Here is a 21418-nt window from a genome sequence, read left to right as displayed (position 1 = left end):
TTAGGTGTACTTCTCTTTCACAAGGTTTTTACTAGGGATGCACGATGATATCGGGACAACATCGGTATCGGCCGATAAAAGCTTAAAATGAATGTCATCGGCATCGGCCGATATGAATATTTCTGCCGATGAGCCTTGCCGATAGGGTGGCGTGTTTCCTATGCGCACGTGACGACCGCGAATGAAGCATGAGCGCCAGCAACTTAAACTTCCAACTAGGGGTGTGCGTCTCGCGCGTTTTTTGATCGTGGACGATTAAAATGTCTCCACGATCTGCTTTTGAAGAAAAATCATAGTATCGTGCATTCTATCAGTTCAATTCTGGCGCCTTCATCTCAACATACTGTACAACGCGACGTACATTCACATCACATCACATCACATGTAAACGCAGAGGTAGAGTTACACTCACGGGACACCGCAATTCACAAAAGTTCATTATTTGCATGTGCGTCAAAGTCTTGCTAGTTAAACATGTCATTCACGCGCTGATGCGCTGTTCTAACATCCGCTTTTCTGAGCGCGTTACACCCGACGCTCACAGGAACTAAAAGCCTGTCACAGCGCCTGCATACTGGACTAATCTTTCGAGTCTTATTGGCTGATACTGTCAAATACACACAAGGTTTACATAAACAAAGTTGGTTATGTCTAAAGTGAAAGCAAACAGAGAAAATCTGCTTGTCAAATGCGTGTATATTAGACGCGTCGCGTGCAGTTCTTAAAGACCCACTCCGATGAAAATAATGTTTTTCTAGGTGTTAACATGTTCTTGTGGCATTTTTCTGATGTTAGAGGACATATCTTGAGAAAAATAAGCTCAAAGTTGTATTTCTGAGTATTTCTACATTCAAATGGTTGTGAATCAGTAGCAGACGCTAAAATGCCGGCTAAAATAGACTGGAGTTGTGACGTAGTAACTCCACTGGGCGTCTCCACACGCGACGTCTTGGAGTGAAATAATGATCGGTGATCGGTGATAACTTTGATTAACTTCGGATAATAATAATTAACGTGTATATAATACTGTTGCCCCACCGGTATTGGGGGTGTAAGCTAGCGGGAGAGACAGAGCTCTCAGCAACGGGCAGGGGGAGGGTCGTCTCCGTGCCAACGGCTCCGCCCGCAACGCAGAGGCGAATTACTAATGAGCTACTGCCGCTCTGCTGAAGCGAAGTCTCAGAAAACGGCACAGGTTTTGTGATTTTGGCTAAAAATGGCATAATCATAATTTAAAGACCACTGGTAATGTTTAAAAATAGCTCAAAATATGATCGGAGTGGGACTTTAAAGAGACAATAATACCGGTAATATGCTGCAACTTGTCCTTAAAGAGATAATGCACCCAGAAATAAAAATTCTGTCATTATTTACTCACTCTAATGTTGTTCCAAACCTGTATTCATTTCTTTATTGTGCTTAAATATACTATGGAAGTCACTGAAGTTGAAGTAAAGCAACTGTTTGGTTAGCCACATTCTTCCAAATAACTTTTATTTTCAACAGAAGAAAGAAACTTGAGAGAGTAAATGATGACAATTCAAATTTTTGGGAGAACTATCCCGTTAATGTTAATAAAACAACAAATCACAGAGGAAATCACTCACTGCTCTTGACTGAGAACTTTAATAGAAGCTTTAATAAGCTTTTTTTGCACTTAAAAAAATATATAAATATATCGGTATCGGTATCGGCATCGGCATCGGGCAAAATTAGTTTGAAAATATCGGCATATCGAATTTCGGCCAAAATCCTATATCGTGCATCCCTAGTTTTTACTGATTAACATTTACATTATCATTAAAATATACGTTTGATCCTTACACCTGTAACGGTAAGACTACTCAAAATAATTGGTTAAAATAAATTAGATAAACAATATGAAATATGTACACCGCAATGAACTTACCTGTAATACGATGCAATATACAATGCTAAAACTTCCTGACCCCCTCAAATTCGACTTACGTTTAAATTCGGACAGGACGATATGATGCAGGGATCCTCCCCAGTTTCCATGGTTGTTTTAGGGACACTGGCAGTGGGCTCAAGATCAGGCTTCACTGAGCCTGTAGAAGGCTGAGGATCAGGCTTGGGTAGCGACCCATAGCCAAAGGCCTGGATGGCATTTCCTGCAGGAAAAGAAAAACAAAAGAGAAAAGAAATCATAGATTCAAAGCACATTTTCATAAGAGTATTTTTCTGTAGGAAGTCAGAAAGTCAGAGAGAGTTTAAATCACTAGGTCCCTTGAGGAGAAAAGTAATATGTGTCTTCCTCTCCAAGTTTGTGAGGGATGAGGCATTAGTTAGCTGTATATGGAGGTCAGCAGTTCAGCTAAATACTAATCCTGCAACGCTTGCAGATTTTGGATCAGTTAATTGCTAGAAAAACAAACCAGGACACACATCCACTCACCACACACACATACACAGGCTGTCTCACAATTTGGTGAGCCTTTCAAGCCTTCATGCTTGCTCGTAAAACACGTTTAATATGCAACAACTTCACTTACAGTACCTACACTATAAGTATAGTGTAATGCTGTTTACGCAAAGCAGACAGGAGATTTGACTCACAATTAATTTCAAAAGAGTTTGCTAACATCAAACATCCGGACCCAAATACTGTTTACTACTTTTCTGCATGTATATCTAAAACATCTTATTCAATCCACAACAAGGATATATGTGATGCTGCCTTACAGTTCACCCAAAATAAGACATTTTTGGAACAGCCCTTACGTCAGAAGTGTGCCTACAATTCCTTAAAATGCAGTCTACGAAAGCAGCTTGCTAGTTTTGGTAACAGAGCCATGATTTACATGCAATCCATGCGAATTATACTGTATCCTTGCTTGTTTTGAGTTGAAAAATCTCTCTCAGCCTATCTCACAGTGGGATATCGGATGAAATGTCTCCTGTGCTAATGCCTGAAGCTCTGTAGTGTATTATCTTATGTTTTCGTTTCCGCTCTGTTATTTCTTTCACTCTCTGGAAGATAATCATGCCAAACAGTCAAATTTTTTTTTTTGTGGAATTTCTTCATCTTAGATTCTCTTTTATTTGCCTTCTAATTGTATCTCTAATAATGAATTTTTATATGAAATGTGATTAACAAAGTCTGTTGAAGGATTGTAAAGTTAATCTTTCTTTAACAAATCTGTAACACTTTACATGAAGGGGTGTGCATAAGACTGACATGACACCTTCATAATCATGACATGACACATGACATGGCTGTCACGAGGTCATTATAACTGTGCCATGAATATTTTTTCTTGACCTCAACTACAGTGGTATAAATTGCATTTGTCATTAAAATGTTATAATGGCCTCATGACAGCCAATGTCAAAACCAACCACCTGACAGTTTAATGTAATGCTAACCCATAGAGCTAAGTGGTTTCTTAAGTTTGATAATTAATCTGCTATGTCATGTTTATGACATATTTATGACAGGCTGTGTTGTCTTAGTAATGTCAAGTTGTCATGACAAAGACACTGACAGGTTATGATGTATTGGTTTATGTCAAGTTGTCATGACAAAGACACTGACAGGTTATGATGTATTGGTTTATGTCAAGTTGCCATGACAAAGACACTGACAGGTTATGATGTATTGGTTTATGTCAAGGTGTCATAACAAAGACATCTCAAACAATGTCATATTTGCATTAAAAATGTCATAATTGAGCGAATGACACTTAAAGGGTAAGTTCCCCCAAAAATGAAAAATATGTCATTAATGACTCACCCTCATGTCGTTCCAAGCCCGTAAGACCTCCGTTCATCTTCGGAACACAGTTTAAGATATTTTAGATTTAGTCCGAGAGATTTCTGTCCCTCCATTGAAAATGTATGTACGGTATACTGTCCTTGTCCAGAAAGGAAATACAGAACAACATCAAAATAGTCCATGTGACATCAGTGGGTTAGTTCGAATTTTTTGAAGCATCGAAAATACATTTTGGTCCAAAAATAATAAAACTACAACTTTAATCAGCATTGTATTGTCTTCCGGTTTTGTTGTCAATCTGCGTTCACGAGTCCGCAGTGACGCTGATGATATAAGACGCTGCTGACGTGTATCTGGTGCGTCCGTGTATTCGGGTTCAAATAAATATGGCTGGGCATAAAAATCAGTCATATGGGCAAAAAGTCCTCTGTGTTGGAATTTTTGGACCAAAATGTATTTTCGATGCTTCAAAAAATTCTAACTAACCCACTGATGTCACATGGACTACTTTGATGATGTCTTTATTTCCTTTCTGGACAAGGACGGTATACCGTACATACATTTTCAATGGAGGGACAGAAAGCTCTCAGACTAAATCTAAGATATCTTAAACTGTGTTCCGAAGGTCTTATGGGCTTGGGACGACATGAGGGTGAGTCATTAATGACATAATTTTCATTTTTGGGTGAACTAACCCTTTAATGACAGTGGTCATAAACATGCATAAAACCTCTTTCATATTCATGACATGTGTCATTTCAGTGTTACCAACAAATGAAAGTAATTTTCCAATTTTTGTTTCTGTATTTCTTTTCTTCCTAAAAAGAGCTTTCTTTACCAAAAATCCTTTTCTTGAGCAAAACCCAGACAAAGAATCATGTACTTGCCAGTATAGAAACAAGATGTTTTCACCAACAGTTATGAACTATGATTTGCTACATGCTATTGCTAGTCAGTTACCTGTATAAATGGTATTGAGTGTGGCCATTCTTATTCTAGAGCGCATTTGATTGGACAAAATATGATGGGCTACGAGTGAATACTTTTTTCATAAAGAGAAAGACTGAAACATTAAAGTGCATAAAAGTGTATATCTGCTAAAGGTTAATTTATTCACTGTTTAGGAACTATTATTGTCTCGAAGCTAAAGGTGTGGTCACATAGAGAAATTTCAAGGTCCATCTATTGTCAATAGTGTTTCATTGTATATAAACCACAGCTCATAGAGAAGCAAACCAAGCAGCAGCTCAAACCTAGCAGGCTCCTGTCGGTCAACACAGTCACCAATTTGCAAAATCCTTGTGGTGAAATTTTTTGCCCTCATGCGAAATTTACAAACGCGTGCATTCCTATTAAAATTAAGAATTGAAAACCACGTTATTCATAACACACGCTGCAGGAATTTGAAGGCCAGGGCAACACCTTGAACTCTTGGTTCCTCAAACCATTCCTGAACAATGTTTGCAGTGTGACAGGGAGCATTATCCTGCTGATAGAGGCCACTTCCACTAGGGAACACCATTGTCATGAAGGGGTGTTCCTGGTCTGCAACTGTCACGGGTCGTGACGGAGAGACTAAACAAACGAATAACACGAAGATCACGAGGATGATGAAGAAGGTTTAACGGGCTTTAATGCAACAGGTATTTCCACAAGGTACATCCAAACACAACTACATACGAGACCCGACAAAGACACACCAACTAACTTGAACTTAAGAAGGGGAGATTATGACACGCACACACCTGAACACAATCACAAAATCAAATCAGTGACCATGATGACAAACAAGGCAGGGAGAAACAGTGAATGAAAACAATCAGAGTTTTTGGTGGTGTGACTGCAACAATGTTTAGGTAGGTGGCACGTGTTCAAATTTACGTCCAAATGAATGGCCGGACCCAGGGTTTCCCAGCAGAACCTTGACCAGAGCATCACACTCCCTTTTGTCCAATTGTCGTCATCCCACAGTGCATCCTGGTACCATCACCTCCCCAGGTAAACGGGGCATACTGTACGTACACTGCCATCCATGTGATGTAAAAGAAAACAAGACTCATCGGACCAGGCGAACTTCTTCCACTGCTCCAAGGTCCAGTTCCAAATGCTCGCGTGCCAAGGCACTTTTGATGTTGAACAGGGGTCATCACCAATATCTGATTGGTCTGTGGCTACGCAGCAGAGTGTAATGCACTGTGTATTGTGACACAATCCTCCCGTAAACATAATTAAAATTGTCTCACAGTAGATCTTCTGTTGGCCTGGACCAGACGGGATAGCCTCCGTTGCCCTTGTGCATCAATGAGCCTTGTGCACCCAACACCCTGTATCCAGTTTGTGATTCATCCCTCCTCGGACCACTGTTAGTAAATTCTCATCACTGCTGACTGGGAGCAACCCACAAGCCTTGCCATTTCAGAAATATTTTGACCCATTTGCATTGCCAGAACAATTTGGCCCTGGTCAAAGTCCCTCAGATCTTTATTCCTGCCCATTTCTCCTGCATCCAACACGCTGATTACGAGACCTGATTGTTTGCTTACCATCTAATCTACCCAGACCTTGATATGTGGCCTTGTTAGGAGACGATCAACATTATTCGCCTCACCTGCGACTGGTCATAATGTTTTGGATCACCAGTGTACGTCACAATAAGAATGCCGACTTTAATGCTAAAGAATGAACATCCTCAATTAAATCTAAAATCTGTAAATCTAAACGTCTGTCCACATGAATTTAATTTCATTATCTTTTGAAAATAAGCCAAATAACTCAGTTTTAAATGGCTGAAGTCTCACATTATCACCATTAAATACCATAAAAGGAGTCCTGTAGCAGCACACGATAACAAGCCAGGGTGGAAGCCTTATTTAGCCTCAGCCGACATGTTTACTTTTTGCTAACAAGCATGACATTAGTTACAAAACAATCAGACTTTATGATTCTGGAGGTGGGTAGAGCTTCCACACATGTGATGAGTTTTGTAAGGGAAAGTAAACACAAAACATGGCAGCTTTCAAACATTGTAACAGTAGCTGCAGCATTCAGGTTTAAAACGTAGCAAAGAAACCTATTTCTAAACAACCGCATGCTCATAAGTACCATATCCTGAATACTTATCAAAAAGCTGAGTATAATTCTGAATTGAATGCAAATGCTGAAAGCTAAGAGGTGAGTGAAGCTGGAAGGGACAGACATTACAGGTGGAACGCTTTAATAACAAAAGAGGAAAGACTTACGGAGACAGGTGTTTTCCATGAAGTCCTGTAGAAACTTCTCACATTCCTCTTCCTGATTCCCGCTGCCTTTGCAGGAACACCAGGGGGAGATGGTGAAGTTTGAGTGACCTGAGTCCATGTAGTTAGGAGTCATGTCCGTACCTATAGGCAGAACAAATCAAACACAATATGTCATTCTAGTAACTAATAATGTATATCACATTGAATTAGGAAATGAACACAGGCATCAACATTACTTCATTTTCAGAGGTAACATTTCGAACAATTTCTTTATCTTTTTGTTATTTATCATCTGGATCAATGAAAAATATGTATCAAATATTTGTTCAGTTTAGTTAATTATATTTGATTTGGATGCGCACAATGTTTTCGAAAGATTAAATATTAATGATTGAATAATTAATCAATTGATATTAATAATTAATATAAAATATTATACATATTTAAAGTTATACAATGTTTGAAAAAATATTAATAGTGCTTTTAACCCTCATGTTCTCTTGAGATTGAATTTTTTAGTATATTATGCTATAAATTACAGTTCAAAAGTGTGGTGTCGGTATGATTTTTTATTTGTTTTTAAGTCTTTTTTTACACTCTCCAAGGCTGCATTTATTTGATGAAAAATATACATAAATAAAATACTATAAATCTACAATATTGTGAGATATTATTACAATTTCAAACACCTTCTATTTCTACTTTAATATTTTTAAAATGCAAGGTCTTACTTCAATACAAAGCTGAATTTTCAGCATAATTACTCCAGTCTTCAATACCACACGATTCTTCAGAAATTCAGATTTGATGCTCAATAAACATTTCTTATTATTATAAATGTTGAAAATAGTTGCTTAATGTTTTTGTGGAAACCTTGATCATTTTTTAGGATTCTTTGAAGAAAAGAAATTTGAACTGCATTTATTTGAAAAAGAAATTATTTGTATCAATGTAAAAGTATTTACTGTCACTTTTGATTAATTTAATGCATTCTTTCTGAATAAAATGATTCATTATTAAATTTCTTTTCTTTTTTTTTTAATAGCACTGACCCCAAACGCTTGAAAAGTAGTGTATATGTAAAAATAATAATATCAGTTTCAAAATTAACCTGTTAAGCTTCAAGCCCATTTTTGAAAAATCCCCAGATATGGCATTCCCAAACTGAAACAGATACAGTTCATGAACCCTTTGTACTAAAAGCACAAGTAAGATCTCATTTGAAAGCTGACACCTGGAAGTTTATTGTAAATGTAGAATTAATTATTATCATAATGAAAAAAATAGTTATAAATAGCTTCAAAGTTTTGTAAAGTTATTATACATTTATTTTTATGAAACATCTTCATGAAAATAAAATTGAAGTTGGCATTGTAGCAATCTAGAAATGCACTGCAGCTAAAGCCACATGTCTGGCCATGTTATATTTAAAATTTGAAGATGATAAGTCTAAAACTCTGTATTTAGTTCAATGTTTTTCAAGATCATGTCATATGACTTTATTTTGATTAGACTGGTGTTTATTGTTTTCTTATAAGCATCTATTCAGTCTATTGCCTCTATTGTTTTGTGATGCAAAAACGAGCCCCATTCAGTCTCAGTCTCCCCTGCACATATTCACACCTCTCCAGCCTGTTTATTGCTCTAAATATGCTTTTCTTTTGTCTGCATTATAATCACTAACGACTAGCAATTCACACTGTTTCAATCCCTCATTTATTTTATAAAAGTTCTCACTTCACAGTGAAACTGTATCAAATGCCCTTTTTGAAAAACGAAACATTTCAGTAAGCATTCTTATTTAGAAAAAAATCATAAAAATTACACCGAAGTAAGGTAGCAGGTGCTCAGTACTAGCTAGCATGTTAGCTTAGCACACCATCAATACACGACAATTTATGAGAATAAAACTATGTTTGTTCTCCAAACTTACTTTATAGCGCAAGTCGAGTGTTTTAAATAACTTTCTGTAATCTGATTTGGCTTCAGATAAAAAAATCAGATAGAAAATATATTATTTTATTGTATTCTGCACAATTTGAAAGTCTATCTCGATTAGCATTACATTATACATATAATCAATTATTATGAAAATACCTGACATGACTCGAAGAACACAGGTAAATCAAATATCATTGCAATCATGTTTATTGTCTTCAAAACATCTTTATCTGCACTTTACAGCGATCTCGGATAGCTTTGTTGTGGCAGGACTTCCTGAATGTCACATGATTATGGCTCTTCTTCATGTGATCCATATATTATGGACTTCTGTTCAAACAGCGCCCTCACTTTCAGGATGAATTGATAACACAGTACAGAGTATACAGCGCTCAAAATGATTACATCGACGCATTTGGGTATAAATTCAATAAATATTATTCCTGTCTATAGAAGTCTAATGTAAAGCTATGAGAATCTATCAATATTTCTCCAAATCTGCACATGTTTGAGCTAAAAGCCCTGAGGGACGTTGTTTTGTCAAGCGCTGTCATGACGATCGCACGGGAGTTTTTTTCTGAATGAGACCGGCTGAGGCTCATAATTCATATTAAAGGTAACGACTCATTTTTTAATTTCATAACTCCTGACACAAATTAAGACATAACTGTCACTATAAGTTTCTCAGAATACAATAGTGGTCAAATACTGAATCTTGAGTCTTATATCTTTTTAATGATGTATAGTTTGTCAAGGTATAACATTAAATCTGATAGTATATTTGAACTAAATAAATAAAAAAACGCTTCAGTGCGCCGACGCTCTGGAGACGGTTAAGAGGTTAACAGTTTTGTATTAATTGTATGTTAATGTGCGTTTCTGTCAGGGTTCTGTCAGACATTCCCGGTGTGTCATGTGTTTGTGTTTAGGTTTTTTGTGAGCACATGGCTTGTCTTGTATTCCTTATGCCATTGTGCTCTCTTGTCAATTGCCTGGCCCCTCCCATCTTGTTACCTGATTATTGATTGATTTGCCCCACCTGCCTTGTTGTTACCCTCTTATGTTTGTTATTTAGTCTCCCTGTGTTTGCAGTCCTGTGCTGGTTCGTTGTCCATATTTCCCATGTTCCTTGTGTATCCTGTTCCTGCCTGTTTTTGTTCTCGTTTTTCCCCCACGAGGGATTTTTGTTTGTAGTTTGTGTTTGTTTGTTTACTTAATAAATCCCATTGAGTCCTCGCACCTATATCTACCCATTCCGTGACAGTTTCTACCTATTTCCACTCAGTTTTATTGGTATAGAAAAGCTATTCAGAAAAGTTATGTTGATTTTGTTTGGTGTCAGTTTGACCACAGCATAAACATAATCTAGATAAATAGCCTATGAAAATTCACTGCATTTACTTCTGTCGACATCTATATATCAAACAGAATAATGAAAATCATTCTTTAGCTCACCAATGAGTCTGGTGTAAGACACAAGGCAGGCCTGGTAGTCATCGTTGAGGCAGCTGCTGATGGAGTGATGGGTCATCTGACAGTTTGTGTGGAAATCAGCCAGTCGTGACCTTGGCAGAAAAACACAGCATCAAGCCAACATGAAACTACATGGAAAAACGAAATGCAGTCAGTCTATAGTTTTGCCTAGGGGTGAAAAATTGGGGAAAGTTTGTTTGTGCATGTGTGTTTATGCCTGAAGAGGCCAGCTGCAATACACAAAGGACAGAGTTTGAGTCTGTGCATGTTCAGAGGCATCTTCAGCTTTACACATCAATGCTTTTTCTTCAAGATAAGGGGAAACTATGACCATCTCTCTTTCTTTTGCTGTCTTTCATTCTTTCTCTCTCTTGTCCATTAGTTAGTCATCGTTGCTGACTGTGACCACAGCATGTTTGTGGTTCAGAGGCATCCTGGGGGTCAGGCAGCAGACAGGACATCCTCTCTGGAGCATAAGAGCTTCCACAAACACTTGAAATGTCTCCTTATAGTCATCTCCCTCTATATCTCAGCCTTTCATTCTCTGTCTGTGTAAGCAATTTGTTGTTGCAGAGAATTTTTAACATTGTCGGACAAGTTTACGGGAAATCTGGGAGCAGCGGCCGAACAAGTGAACAGACACAGTGGCTGTTTCTCAACACCCACAAACATCACCAGTCTAACCACACACACAGTCCTCTGTCCTTTTCATTTATAGTCATTCCTTTGCTGTTTGGTTGGCTATCTTATTCTGAACAGTCTACATCTGTGCATGATCTCGTTCGTAGTTGGTTCCAGCACACATGCATTTTCATACATTTGCATAGACACTAATGCATACATATTGACAGCATCTAAAACATTTTATGAATGAACAACTGTTTATGAATCCTCGGGGTCATAGAATATAGAATTTAGAATATAGAATGCTCACCAAGGCTGGATTTTTAAAATGAAAATGATTGTTTTTATTTATTCAAAATGTAATGTATTTATGTGATGGCATTAGCAAATCTATTACTCCAGCCATCAGTGTCAGAAATCATTCTAATGTGCTAATTCGCTGCTTTTATTATTTTTTAAACATGCTTTTAAACATTTATTATTAAACATTTATTATTATCGATGTTGAAAATAGTTGTGGTGATTCATATTTTTGTGGAAACTCTGTTACATTCCCCCCAGTATTCTTTGACACATTGAAAGTTTACTAGAAAAGATTTTGGAATCTTTAGTTACATCATATTTACTGTAACTTTTCATAAATTGAATGTGTCCTTGCTGAATAAAAGCATGACAAAATCCAATCCAATCATGAACATACTTTATTAAATATACATATGTGGAGTGTGATTTTTGGACCATTGAGGATTTACAGGAGACTAAACAAGTGGTCAGTAAAATTATATTAAGGTAGCTAGAAGAACTTGTTCTCAAACAACCCTACTATTAAACATGATTACAAAAGTTGGCAGTCTTTATTATTGTATTTTGCAGACAATATCTCAAGTCTTATAATCTTTTCCTTCAAAATCCACTTGGCAAACACAATTGTTCAAGTGCCCTTTAGTGCACTCTAAAGTTCGAGTCAGACAGAAAGTACAGTTAGAAGTGGGTCTCTGTGGAATGCAGTAGCCTACTAGATACACTCCCAGCAGAGTGTATTTAATTCATACACCCTCCCTTCTTTGTAAATGCACCTTTAATTAGCATACCGCTAAAGACCCTGCTGTGATTTACATGTCTAATTACATCTGTTCTCACTGCTGGAATCAAATGGAGAGGTGCAAAATATATTGATGTACCAGTTGGCTTCCCAACATGATATTAATACTTAAAAAAAATAGGACCTGGAAGTCATAAAACTTTTCTAACTTTCTTAACTATTGCACAATATGACAAACAGGCAAGATGTTTTATATTCGTAATACATTTACCATGTTTTTTTTGTTTTTTTTTTAAAGCAAAACCACCAATGTCCAAATGAAATAAAAACTTGACAAAAGTTGGGCAAAAGCTAAGTTTATTCCAAAGCATTTACAGTACTTATAAATAATGCAAAAGCTCCTATCATACATAAATTATTGTACGTGTTTCTGTGAAAAATCAAGGATTACTCTTTGCCCTGAGTAAATACAAAACAAAAACAGTGCTACAGACTGTTGTGAATGAACCTGTAAGTTGAAACTCATTGCTCAGCAGTGGCCGAGGCAAAGTTCCCTCTCAGTATTTGTTTCATCTTCAATGCGATGCAAATGAATTTATAGTTACATTTGATATTTTACACAGTTTACTGGGAAATGGCACATGGGATATGATTTACCTTACATTAGGGACTACAACAAGCAATTGATTATTATAATATTTTAAAAATATTTATAATAACATTCTTTTTTTAATTAAACCACATCAAAGTTGAATCAAGTTGAAAATAATAATAATTAAAATAATACAGAAACAAGAATATTCAATGAATTTTATATTTATTACTAGTTGTTCTTTGGAAATTATTTTTATAAATTAGAATAAATATTACTATCTTCTTCTTCTTCTTCTTCTTTTTCTTCTTATTATTATATTTTTATGGTAACACTTTATTTTGATGGTCCCTTTTGAACGTGCTGTTGACTATAAGTAACTTTGCAACTGTATGTCAACTAACTCTCATCAAAGTATTAGTAGATTGTCTGCTTAATATCCGCAAACACTTTATTGTGATGGTCCTCCAACAGACACTTTACTGACTATAAGTAATTTTGCAACTACATGTCAACTTAATCTAACCCTAACCCTACCAGTCTATTAATACTCAACTAACACCCTAATAAGAGTTAGTTGACATGTAGGTGCAACGTTACTTATAGTCAAAAGAATGTTTTAAAGGGACCATCAAAAGAAAGTGAAACCATTATGATTATTACAGAGTGGCTGCTAAAAAACAAATGATTCGCAGATCCTTAAGTGATCATTTTTTTATCCTGATGATGATGTCTGAGTGGGAGAGTTTTTTTTTTTTATTACTCCATCCATTTTGACCAGTGTGACCCATTCATGCGGTTTTGATGTAGCAAATTTATAATCAACCCGGCTCTATCACATTCACAAAGTAATTAACCAGTCCCAGAAATGTGGAGGCACTCTCTTCTCTCATGTGTTTTTTTTGCTTTTACTGTATTTCTCAGTGAGAAAACGATGAGCTCAAGGGAGGCAAAAAAAGACGTAGCCTTCCCCTTAAACAGTGTTATCAAAAGAAATGAGTGGTTTATACATTATTTGATCTTTTATTTTGTAATATGTTTTAATTTTGTATTGTTGATTGCTTTTCTGCCATAGTCTCTTGGAAATAAAACATTCCTGTTCTTCAGCTACATCCTCCCAGACGCTCATGGTCAAAGTGACAATTGATGGACACCCCATGTGTTCAGGAATTAAAAATTGCTTGGACTCAATCAATAATAGTATTCCCTCACGTACAGCTACAACTTTAAACCAGGACGAAAGACTCTGAAACTGGGCCTCCTTCTCTTTCTACTGCATTAACCAGCTAATGAAGCAAATAATGCTTGTCTTATTTGTTCCATGTCTTATTTGTTCACTCACTCTCAGGGTATTAGTTGTAATTTCCTCGCACATTGCACTCTTCCTTTTTGTTTCATTGTAATGATTTTTCCCTCCTAATTCTAGACAGACTTTTCTTCATCTTCCTTATGGTTCAAATGAAGTACTCAGCCTGCTAATGTGTTTAAACCAAAAGGATAGGGTTGTTTTGTGTTTTCATATGTCTTGGGGGAGCTGTTATGGTAACTGAAATGTATCTTATTAGCAGAGGAGATGCAAGAACCTACTAAACAGTTGTTTTTGGCAGAGAGAAGAGAGCGAGACAAGATAGACCCGAGATTTTAGCGTGAGGTTTTGCCTTTCAGGTAAGGACAATATAACTGCTATAATTTACTGTTCACTTGAAGTATAGAAAAGGCTTTCTTGGATTGTTTGGGCAGAAAGTGCTCTGGCATCAAGATAAAGCACATTTCACTTCTCGCCAGGACTCCTCTATTATACCTGAGCAGACCACTCACTGCTCAAATTACAGCCTGTCTGCCTCCGAAGGGTTAGAAAGGTCCTTTTAGATTCTCTATTCTCAGAGAGAACCCCAAAATGAGCACTGCTAACAGTTTTTCATGTACACACACAAAAAAGCATTGGACTGAGATTCATTACCATATATATATATATATATATACAGTATATATATATACTGTATATATATTAAAAATCTAATGCTTAAAAGTCAGTTTGTGTGGTAATGAATCTCAGTCCAATGCTCTTCAGGCCTGTGAGGAATTCATATCTTGTAACCCTCAGGTGTTCTTCATTTGGGTGCACCTTTTGTTATCTTCCCGGTCAGAAGTGACCGGACACCTAAAAATGAAACTTCCTCCATCCCAGTAAAACCAATGAAATTTATTTTTGTTCTATAATATTTTTTCTTTTTAATTTTGGTGTTACCACTAGATGCCTGTATAGTTCTCTATGGAAATTCTCTAGTTGTTTTTAGCTGTCACCTGAGAACAATGCTCTCGTTGCAATGGACGGCTCTTTTCCAGAACATTCAAATATGCATTGCCACTGCCGCTGACCCAGAGAAAGCAGTTAGGCTAGCTACTGTATGAAACAGCATCGTTACGCCACGGTGGCGACAAGTGACAAGTGAATCATTAATTCAAGAGATTTCTTTAAAAAAAAAAAACTGATTCATCCAGTAATGAAACAAGTGAAGTATTAATATGTGAGTCATTGAATCATTCATTCAAACTATTTAAAAAAAAAAATCAAATTAATTAAATATTCAGAACCTCTTGTAAATTGCATGCTATTTTGTTTAGTTGTCTGTTCAGAATTGGAGAATCGTGATTTTTTTTAAATGAACAAACAAAAAAAAGGAATTCTTAATTTATCCAGAATTGTGCAGCTCTAGTTGGCACTGAACCAAAGACAGGCAGTTAGCATTTATCTTAGGATTCATAATGTACAGTGGTACTTTGCGACTATTTATCATTTTCTGGGGTCATTAGAAATGTCAAGAATATGAATGTGTCTTTTTGCAAATGGTACTTATTTATCTAATAGTGAGAATAAATACCAAAATCTGATGGCATAGAGTCCAGGTTTTTATTCAAACATCCAGTTGCTTTGCGACCAAAGATTAAAATCTGCTTTCATTGCACATGGACCGCCTAAATCTATGCCTATCAATTGGAAAATGATGGAGTCACCCTATACATGAGAATGAAAGAGCGCTCCTGATGCTGGCTTGAAGGACAAAGTACTGAGCCACTTTGAGACTAATGATTGACACTGAAAAACAAAAGGGCTCTGCACCTTTCGCCAAGAAAGCAATTGAAATGGTCCAATCTCTATTGAATTTCAGACTTATCGATGTTGAGGGCCATTACTGGGCCTTATTACGTTAGATTCGTCTTCCAACAGCGAGGGGGGCATGTTCAGATTTATTGATTCACCCCAGAGAGAAACATTTCTCCTCATAGTATAGAGTAAACTTGAAATATTTTTACTTAAAAGGAGACTGAGATGATTGTGTTCTAGAATAGACATCATGTTTAATCAAACACAAATTAAAATGAGGCTATGAGGGATAGATGAGCAAGTCTGTTCAATAGTTTGTACTGATGCATATATTGGTATGGACGGTTTCTTTATCCTGCACAAAAGAAGATATTTTGAGTGATTTTTTATGTTTTTGTCCATAGGACGATTACAAGTGTCATGATTCTGCCATCATGTCGGTGATTCTCTTAGTATTGCGGCAGGATCATGACAGACCCATGTTCTGTGTGCAAGCACATGGCCTTGTGTTTTGGTCATGTGCTTGTGTTGTCTCGTCTCTTAGACCCGCCCCCTTGTTATCCTGATTTAGTCATTATTGCTTTACCCGTGTCACCTGTTATGTCTTGATTAGTCTCCTTATTTCATCCCCTTGTGTTTGCTGTCTTGTGTCGGTTCATTGCCAAATGTTACCTGTGAGTATTCTGTGGAAAGTCATTGTTAGTCATTGTTAGTCATTGTTAGTCATTGTTAGTCATTGTTAGTCATTGTTAGTCATTGTTAGTCATTGTTAGTCATTGTTAGTCATTGTTAGTCATTGTTAGTCATTGTTAGTCATTGTTAGTCATTGTTAGTCATTGTTAGTCATTGTTAGTCATTGTTAGTCATTGTTAGTCATTGTTAGTCATTGTTAGTCATTGTTAGTCATTGTTAGTCATTGTTAGTCATTGTTAGTCATTGTTAGTCATTGTTAGTCATTGTTAGTCATTGTTAGTCATTGTTAGTCATTGTTAGTCATTGTTAGTCATTGTTAGTCATTGTTAGTCATTGTTAACAAGTCATTGTTAACATTATACAAAGTGTTGTTTGTTTCTTGTTCAGTCATTATCTAGTCTAGTCTTGCCAGTCTTATATCCCTTGTTTCGTCTGTTTTGCCCCCTCGTGGGTTTTGTTTTCCTGTTTTGTCCCAATAAACCCTGAGTTCATTGTACACCGTCTGCGTTTGGGTTCATCTCCGTGCACACCCGTAACAGAATGAACCGACCAACATCGAACCCAGCAGACGGTATGTCCTCTCTTGTCAAGCATGACTCCGATGAACTTAAGGATTGGTGGTTCAAGACCATCGCTGACTCGAGGAGAGGCAAACTCCCGATTCCCGCTCAGGGACGGCTATCGATAAGGGAGTATGCCCGGGTTGCGAACAAGAGGGGGTTTTTCATCCCGGAGTTCCTCCGAAACTGCTACCTCGTTGCAGGTCTCAACTCTCTTCCACCCCTGGCTGAACGGGAGGAGCTGGTGACCTATCCGTTCACTGATATGGTGGATCGTTTATCTCGGAGAGAGTCACAGACACCCACGAGCTCACCACCCGCCCAGCTGCCCGTGATCCCGGAGGGTCGTGTTTTGGCTGTGGTCACCCTTGGGGACCAGGCCCATGCCGCTTCCGTCCCTGAGGCATCATCTCCGCCCACCAGTCTCTGCAGCAAACGGGGAAGACACGCCTCGTGGGAGTCCGCTTCGGAGTCCTCCGCTACAGAGTCAGCGCAGTCTGAGGCTGCCCTTCCTGGGCTAGTTACGGTCCCTGTGGAGCTTCCCCAACCAGCCATGAGTCCAGCTATTGCGTCTGCTCCCGACCGAAGAAGAGGAGGAGGGGAGCCTCTGGTCTGTTTTCGTCCCCTGTGTCTGTAAGCACTGTCCCAGAGCCCGTTACTGCTGGCACGATCCCAGAGCCCGCTACAGCCGAAGGTACCATTCCTGAATCGGTCGCTGAGGGCGCGGCTCCAGATTCTGCAGCGGTAAGGGTTGTTCCCAAGCCTACAGCCGTGAGTGATGCAGAGAGGGAAGCGGCTGATTCAGCTGCTGAGGCTGTCGTACGCTCAGTTTCAGCAGAGCAAGAGATGCCGGTCGTTATTGCTGCAAGGACCTTGTCGGAGTACTTGTCTCGTCTCATCAAGATCCTTGATGTCCCTGTCCGTCCTGTCTCGCCCTCAGTCCCAGTATCCGCCGCCGAGAGCGCGGCACCCGAACCCGCCGCCGAGAGCGCTGCACCCACGCCTGTCGCCGAGAGCGCTGCACCCACGCCTGTCGCCGAGAGCGCTGCACCCACGCCTGTCGCCGAGAGCGCTGCACCCACGCCTGTCGCCGAGAGCGCTGCACCCACGCCTGTCGCCGAGAGCGCTGCACCCACGCCTGTCGCCGAGAGCGCTGCACCCACGCCTGTCGCCGAGAGCGCTGCACCCACGCCTGTCGCCGAGAGCGCTGCACCCACGCCTGTCGCCGAGAGCGCTGCACCCACGCCTGTCGCCGAGAGCGCTGCACCCACGCCTGTCGCCGAGAGCGCTGCACCCACGCCTGTCGCCGAGAGCGCTGCACCCACGCCTGTCGCCGAGAGCGCTGCACCCACGCCTGTCGCCGAGAGCGCTGCACCCACGCCTGTCGCCGAGAGCGCAGCACCCACGCCTCTCCAGAGTCGGAGGGGATGAGTCTCACCTCTTCTTTGGGAAGCCTTGACTCTTCAAGTAACTCTGTTCCCGTTCCTGCTTCCTCTTCCCCTGTCAGTTCCCGTGTCTCCGTTTCGTCTCCCGCTGCTGCTGTCTCCACTGCCCCCGGACTCCCGTTTGTTTCCCCCGTCATGGCTCAACCCAGGACTGTTTCTCCCTCTACCCACACCACTCCACCCAAGTCCGCTCGGACCCCCCGTCCTAAGCCCACACCCCGTAGTCCCAAGATCACCATCCCGCCTACCCACCCTGGACCCTCGCTCAAAAGACTTTGTTGTCCCTCCGCCTCCCCTTCCTTGTTTATTATTTTTGATGTTCCACCCCAACCCTGTCATTGTTTATTCTTGTTTAACCTTGTTATTATTTGTCATGTTTTGTTGGGTCTTGTCTATGTCTCAGTCAGTCTTGTCCCGTGTTTGATGTCTCCTTGGGGAGCGTCTGGTAGCCGCTCCTTAAGGAGGGGGTTCTGTCATGATTCTGCCATCATGTCGGTGATTCTCTTAGTATTGCGGCAGGATCATGACAGACCCATGTTCTGTGTGCAAGCACATGGCCTTGTGTTTTGGTCATGTGCTTGTGTTGTCTCGTCTCTTAGACCCGCCCCCTTGTTATCCTGATTTAGTCATTATTGCTTTACCCGTGTCACCTATTATGTCTTGATTAGTCTCCTTATTTCATCCCCTTGTGTTTGTTGTCTTGTGTCGTTTCATTGCCAAATGTTACCTGTGAGTATTCTGTGGAAAGTCATTGTTAGTATTATACAAAGTGTTGTTTGTTTCTTGTTCAGTCATTATCTAGTCTTGCCAGTCTTATATCCCTTGTTTCGTCTGTTTTGCCCCCTCGTGGGTTTTGTTTTCCTGTTTTGTCCCAATAAACCCTGAGTTCATTGTACACCGTCTGCGTTTGGGTTCATCTCCGTGCACACCCGTAACAACAAGTGAAATAGTTTGAAAATAGTTCAAAGCAACAACAAAATCAATCGTTCACATCTCTGAGCAATGAAACTGGTTTCATTCCTGAATGAATCAGGGTTTACGAATGATTTGTTGGGTGAATGATTCAATGGCTCACTCATAAATAAGAGGCTGCAAACAAAAATGAGTAATTACCATTGAAAAGTACATTCTGTAGAGTGTGAATGTAATGCTACATTCATCATATTGTCATGTGATCAGTCATCGTCAACGATATCGCTTCACTGCCATTCACAAATCCTCTCCCGTGGCCTCATGGAATAGTAAAGGGTCCATTGTATGCGCACTTCAGAATCTCACCGGAAGTCGTCTTTTTGCCTATTGTTTTTTTCACACACTGTTTTTCTGCAACTACAGTTTATAGTAGTATGTGATTTCAGCCAGTCACGTTTTTGTTCATGAATGAATCAGTGCTTTTGAAATAATTGCTTGAATGAATGATGACACATTATCTTAAAAGCCACAAAACTCAGGTTTTTGCTCTATCACCAAATACATCCCATCCACTAACACATTAGTTAACTTAATATTTTCTATCTCCATCTGAAGTCCTTACAAATATCTTGCTCCTCCTAGTTAGGGTTATGTTAGTGCAGAGAAGTGGGTCAGGGGACCCATGTTAAGATCGATCAGTTCTTTGCTTTCTCCCTGTGAGAGCCTATCCAAATCTCTCAGACAAATCAGATGCAGTGGAGGAAAAACAACAGAGTGGAGACTTCAAACATTTTGATGTGTCGCATCGATCCAGCTTCACATCTATGCATGAAAGAGCCTCTGAGCTGAACAAGCCAAATGATTTGATGCCCAAGTGCCTCCTATGCCTTTTGTGTCTTTTATGGGTCTTCTTCCTCATCTATTGTGATATTTTCACACAGCTGTATCCCCAAACAGAGGTTTTAGTTACAAAATGTAGGTATTACCCTCTTAAGTAATGAAGAATGATTCTTAAATGGTCCATTGTTCTGGACATGTCTGTTCTGCTCAACCACTGTTGATCTCCACGATCTCCAGGTATTTTTCATGGTTTGTCTACTCTCACTTCATTATTCTATGTTTACAACAAATCACCTGCTTCTGTCATCACATGCGCTCTGTTCCAAAACCTAGCGAGCTGCCTAAAGATGCATTTTAAGTAATCATTGGAATGCTCCAAACACAAATTATGTTCTAGTCAACTGAATTATGTTGCCTATGGTAGATATCTAGTTTGGATTTTTAGAATTCAGAATTTTAAGGTATAATCACAAATACCCTTAGTGGGGAAAATCCAAAAATGCATTGTCCCTAAAGGCCCATCCAAACCAAGGACAATAAGTAGCAACTATTTACACTTAGTACAGAAAATTCTGCAATTTTCACTTGGTGTAAATAGAATCTGTCACTATTTACACTTAGTGTAAATATAATTTAACGCTATTTCATTTAGTGCTAAGAAATTTTTTTTTGTTGCTATTTACACTTAGCCTATAATTATAAAACTTAGCCTTTATGCTGCCTTATAATAAACAGCAAGTTATAATCAGTTGGTGTGGACGGTAGTTATAGGTATGAATGGGCCTTAACTGACAGTGAAACAATAAATCCAAGAAGGCAGACGGGGTGAGTGTAATGCATTTTAAATGAATTATAAATAAACATATCATTCAAAACTGAAAAGTGTGAAAATGGTATTTATTTACACATTATGTTATGGGTAATTTTTTTTATAGAATATTATGATGTTAGATTAGCAACATGCTAATGTCAAACTGTATAGAAATTGTGAGTTGAGTTGCTGCCTATGTAGAGCAAATCATTCACTTATTAGGTTCCTTGATGGAAGATAAGTAACATCATCGAATTAAGATTAATGCTGCTTTCTAAGACAGCCTATGTAAGGAGCATCACTTATCACTCTTATAACAATGCCAAGCCATGTCATTCTCTTTGTCTCATTTCATTTATCTTCTTTGATACCACCTCAGCAATTTCAGATAAGATATGAACATG

At 38.9% G+C, this 21418-nt stretch overlaps 1 protein-coding gene across 2 annotated transcripts in view; it reads right to left on the bottom strand.

The window, feature by feature from the left end:
• The window catches only part of gfra2a (GDNF family receptor alpha 2a), a 104574-nt gene that overhangs the window by 26622 nt on the left and 56534 nt on the right, over positions 1-21418 (bottom strand). For both annotated transcript variants that reach the window (XM_056246546.1, XM_056246547.1), the window contains exons 5-7: positions 10372-10481; positions 6976-7116; positions 1969-2132 (exon numbers count right to left, since the gene is read on the bottom strand). In XM_056246546.1, coding sequence (XP_056102521.1) covers positions 1969-2132; positions 6976-7116; positions 10372-10481 — 415 coding nt within the window. The remainder of the gene's footprint in view (positions 1-1968; positions 2133-6975; positions 7117-10371; positions 10482-21418) is intronic.

Source organism: Rhinichthys klamathensis, unplaced genomic scaffold (genome assembly GCF_029890125.1).
Source record: "Rhinichthys klamathensis goyatoka isolate OS25496 unplaced genomic scaffold, OSU_Roscu_1.1 h1tg000040l_1, whole genome shotgun sequence".
Lineage (NCBI taxonomy): Eukaryota > Metazoa > Chordata > Actinopteri > Cypriniformes > Leuciscidae > Rhinichthys > Rhinichthys klamathensis.
This window is presented reverse-complemented; position numbering and strand designations above follow the sequence as displayed.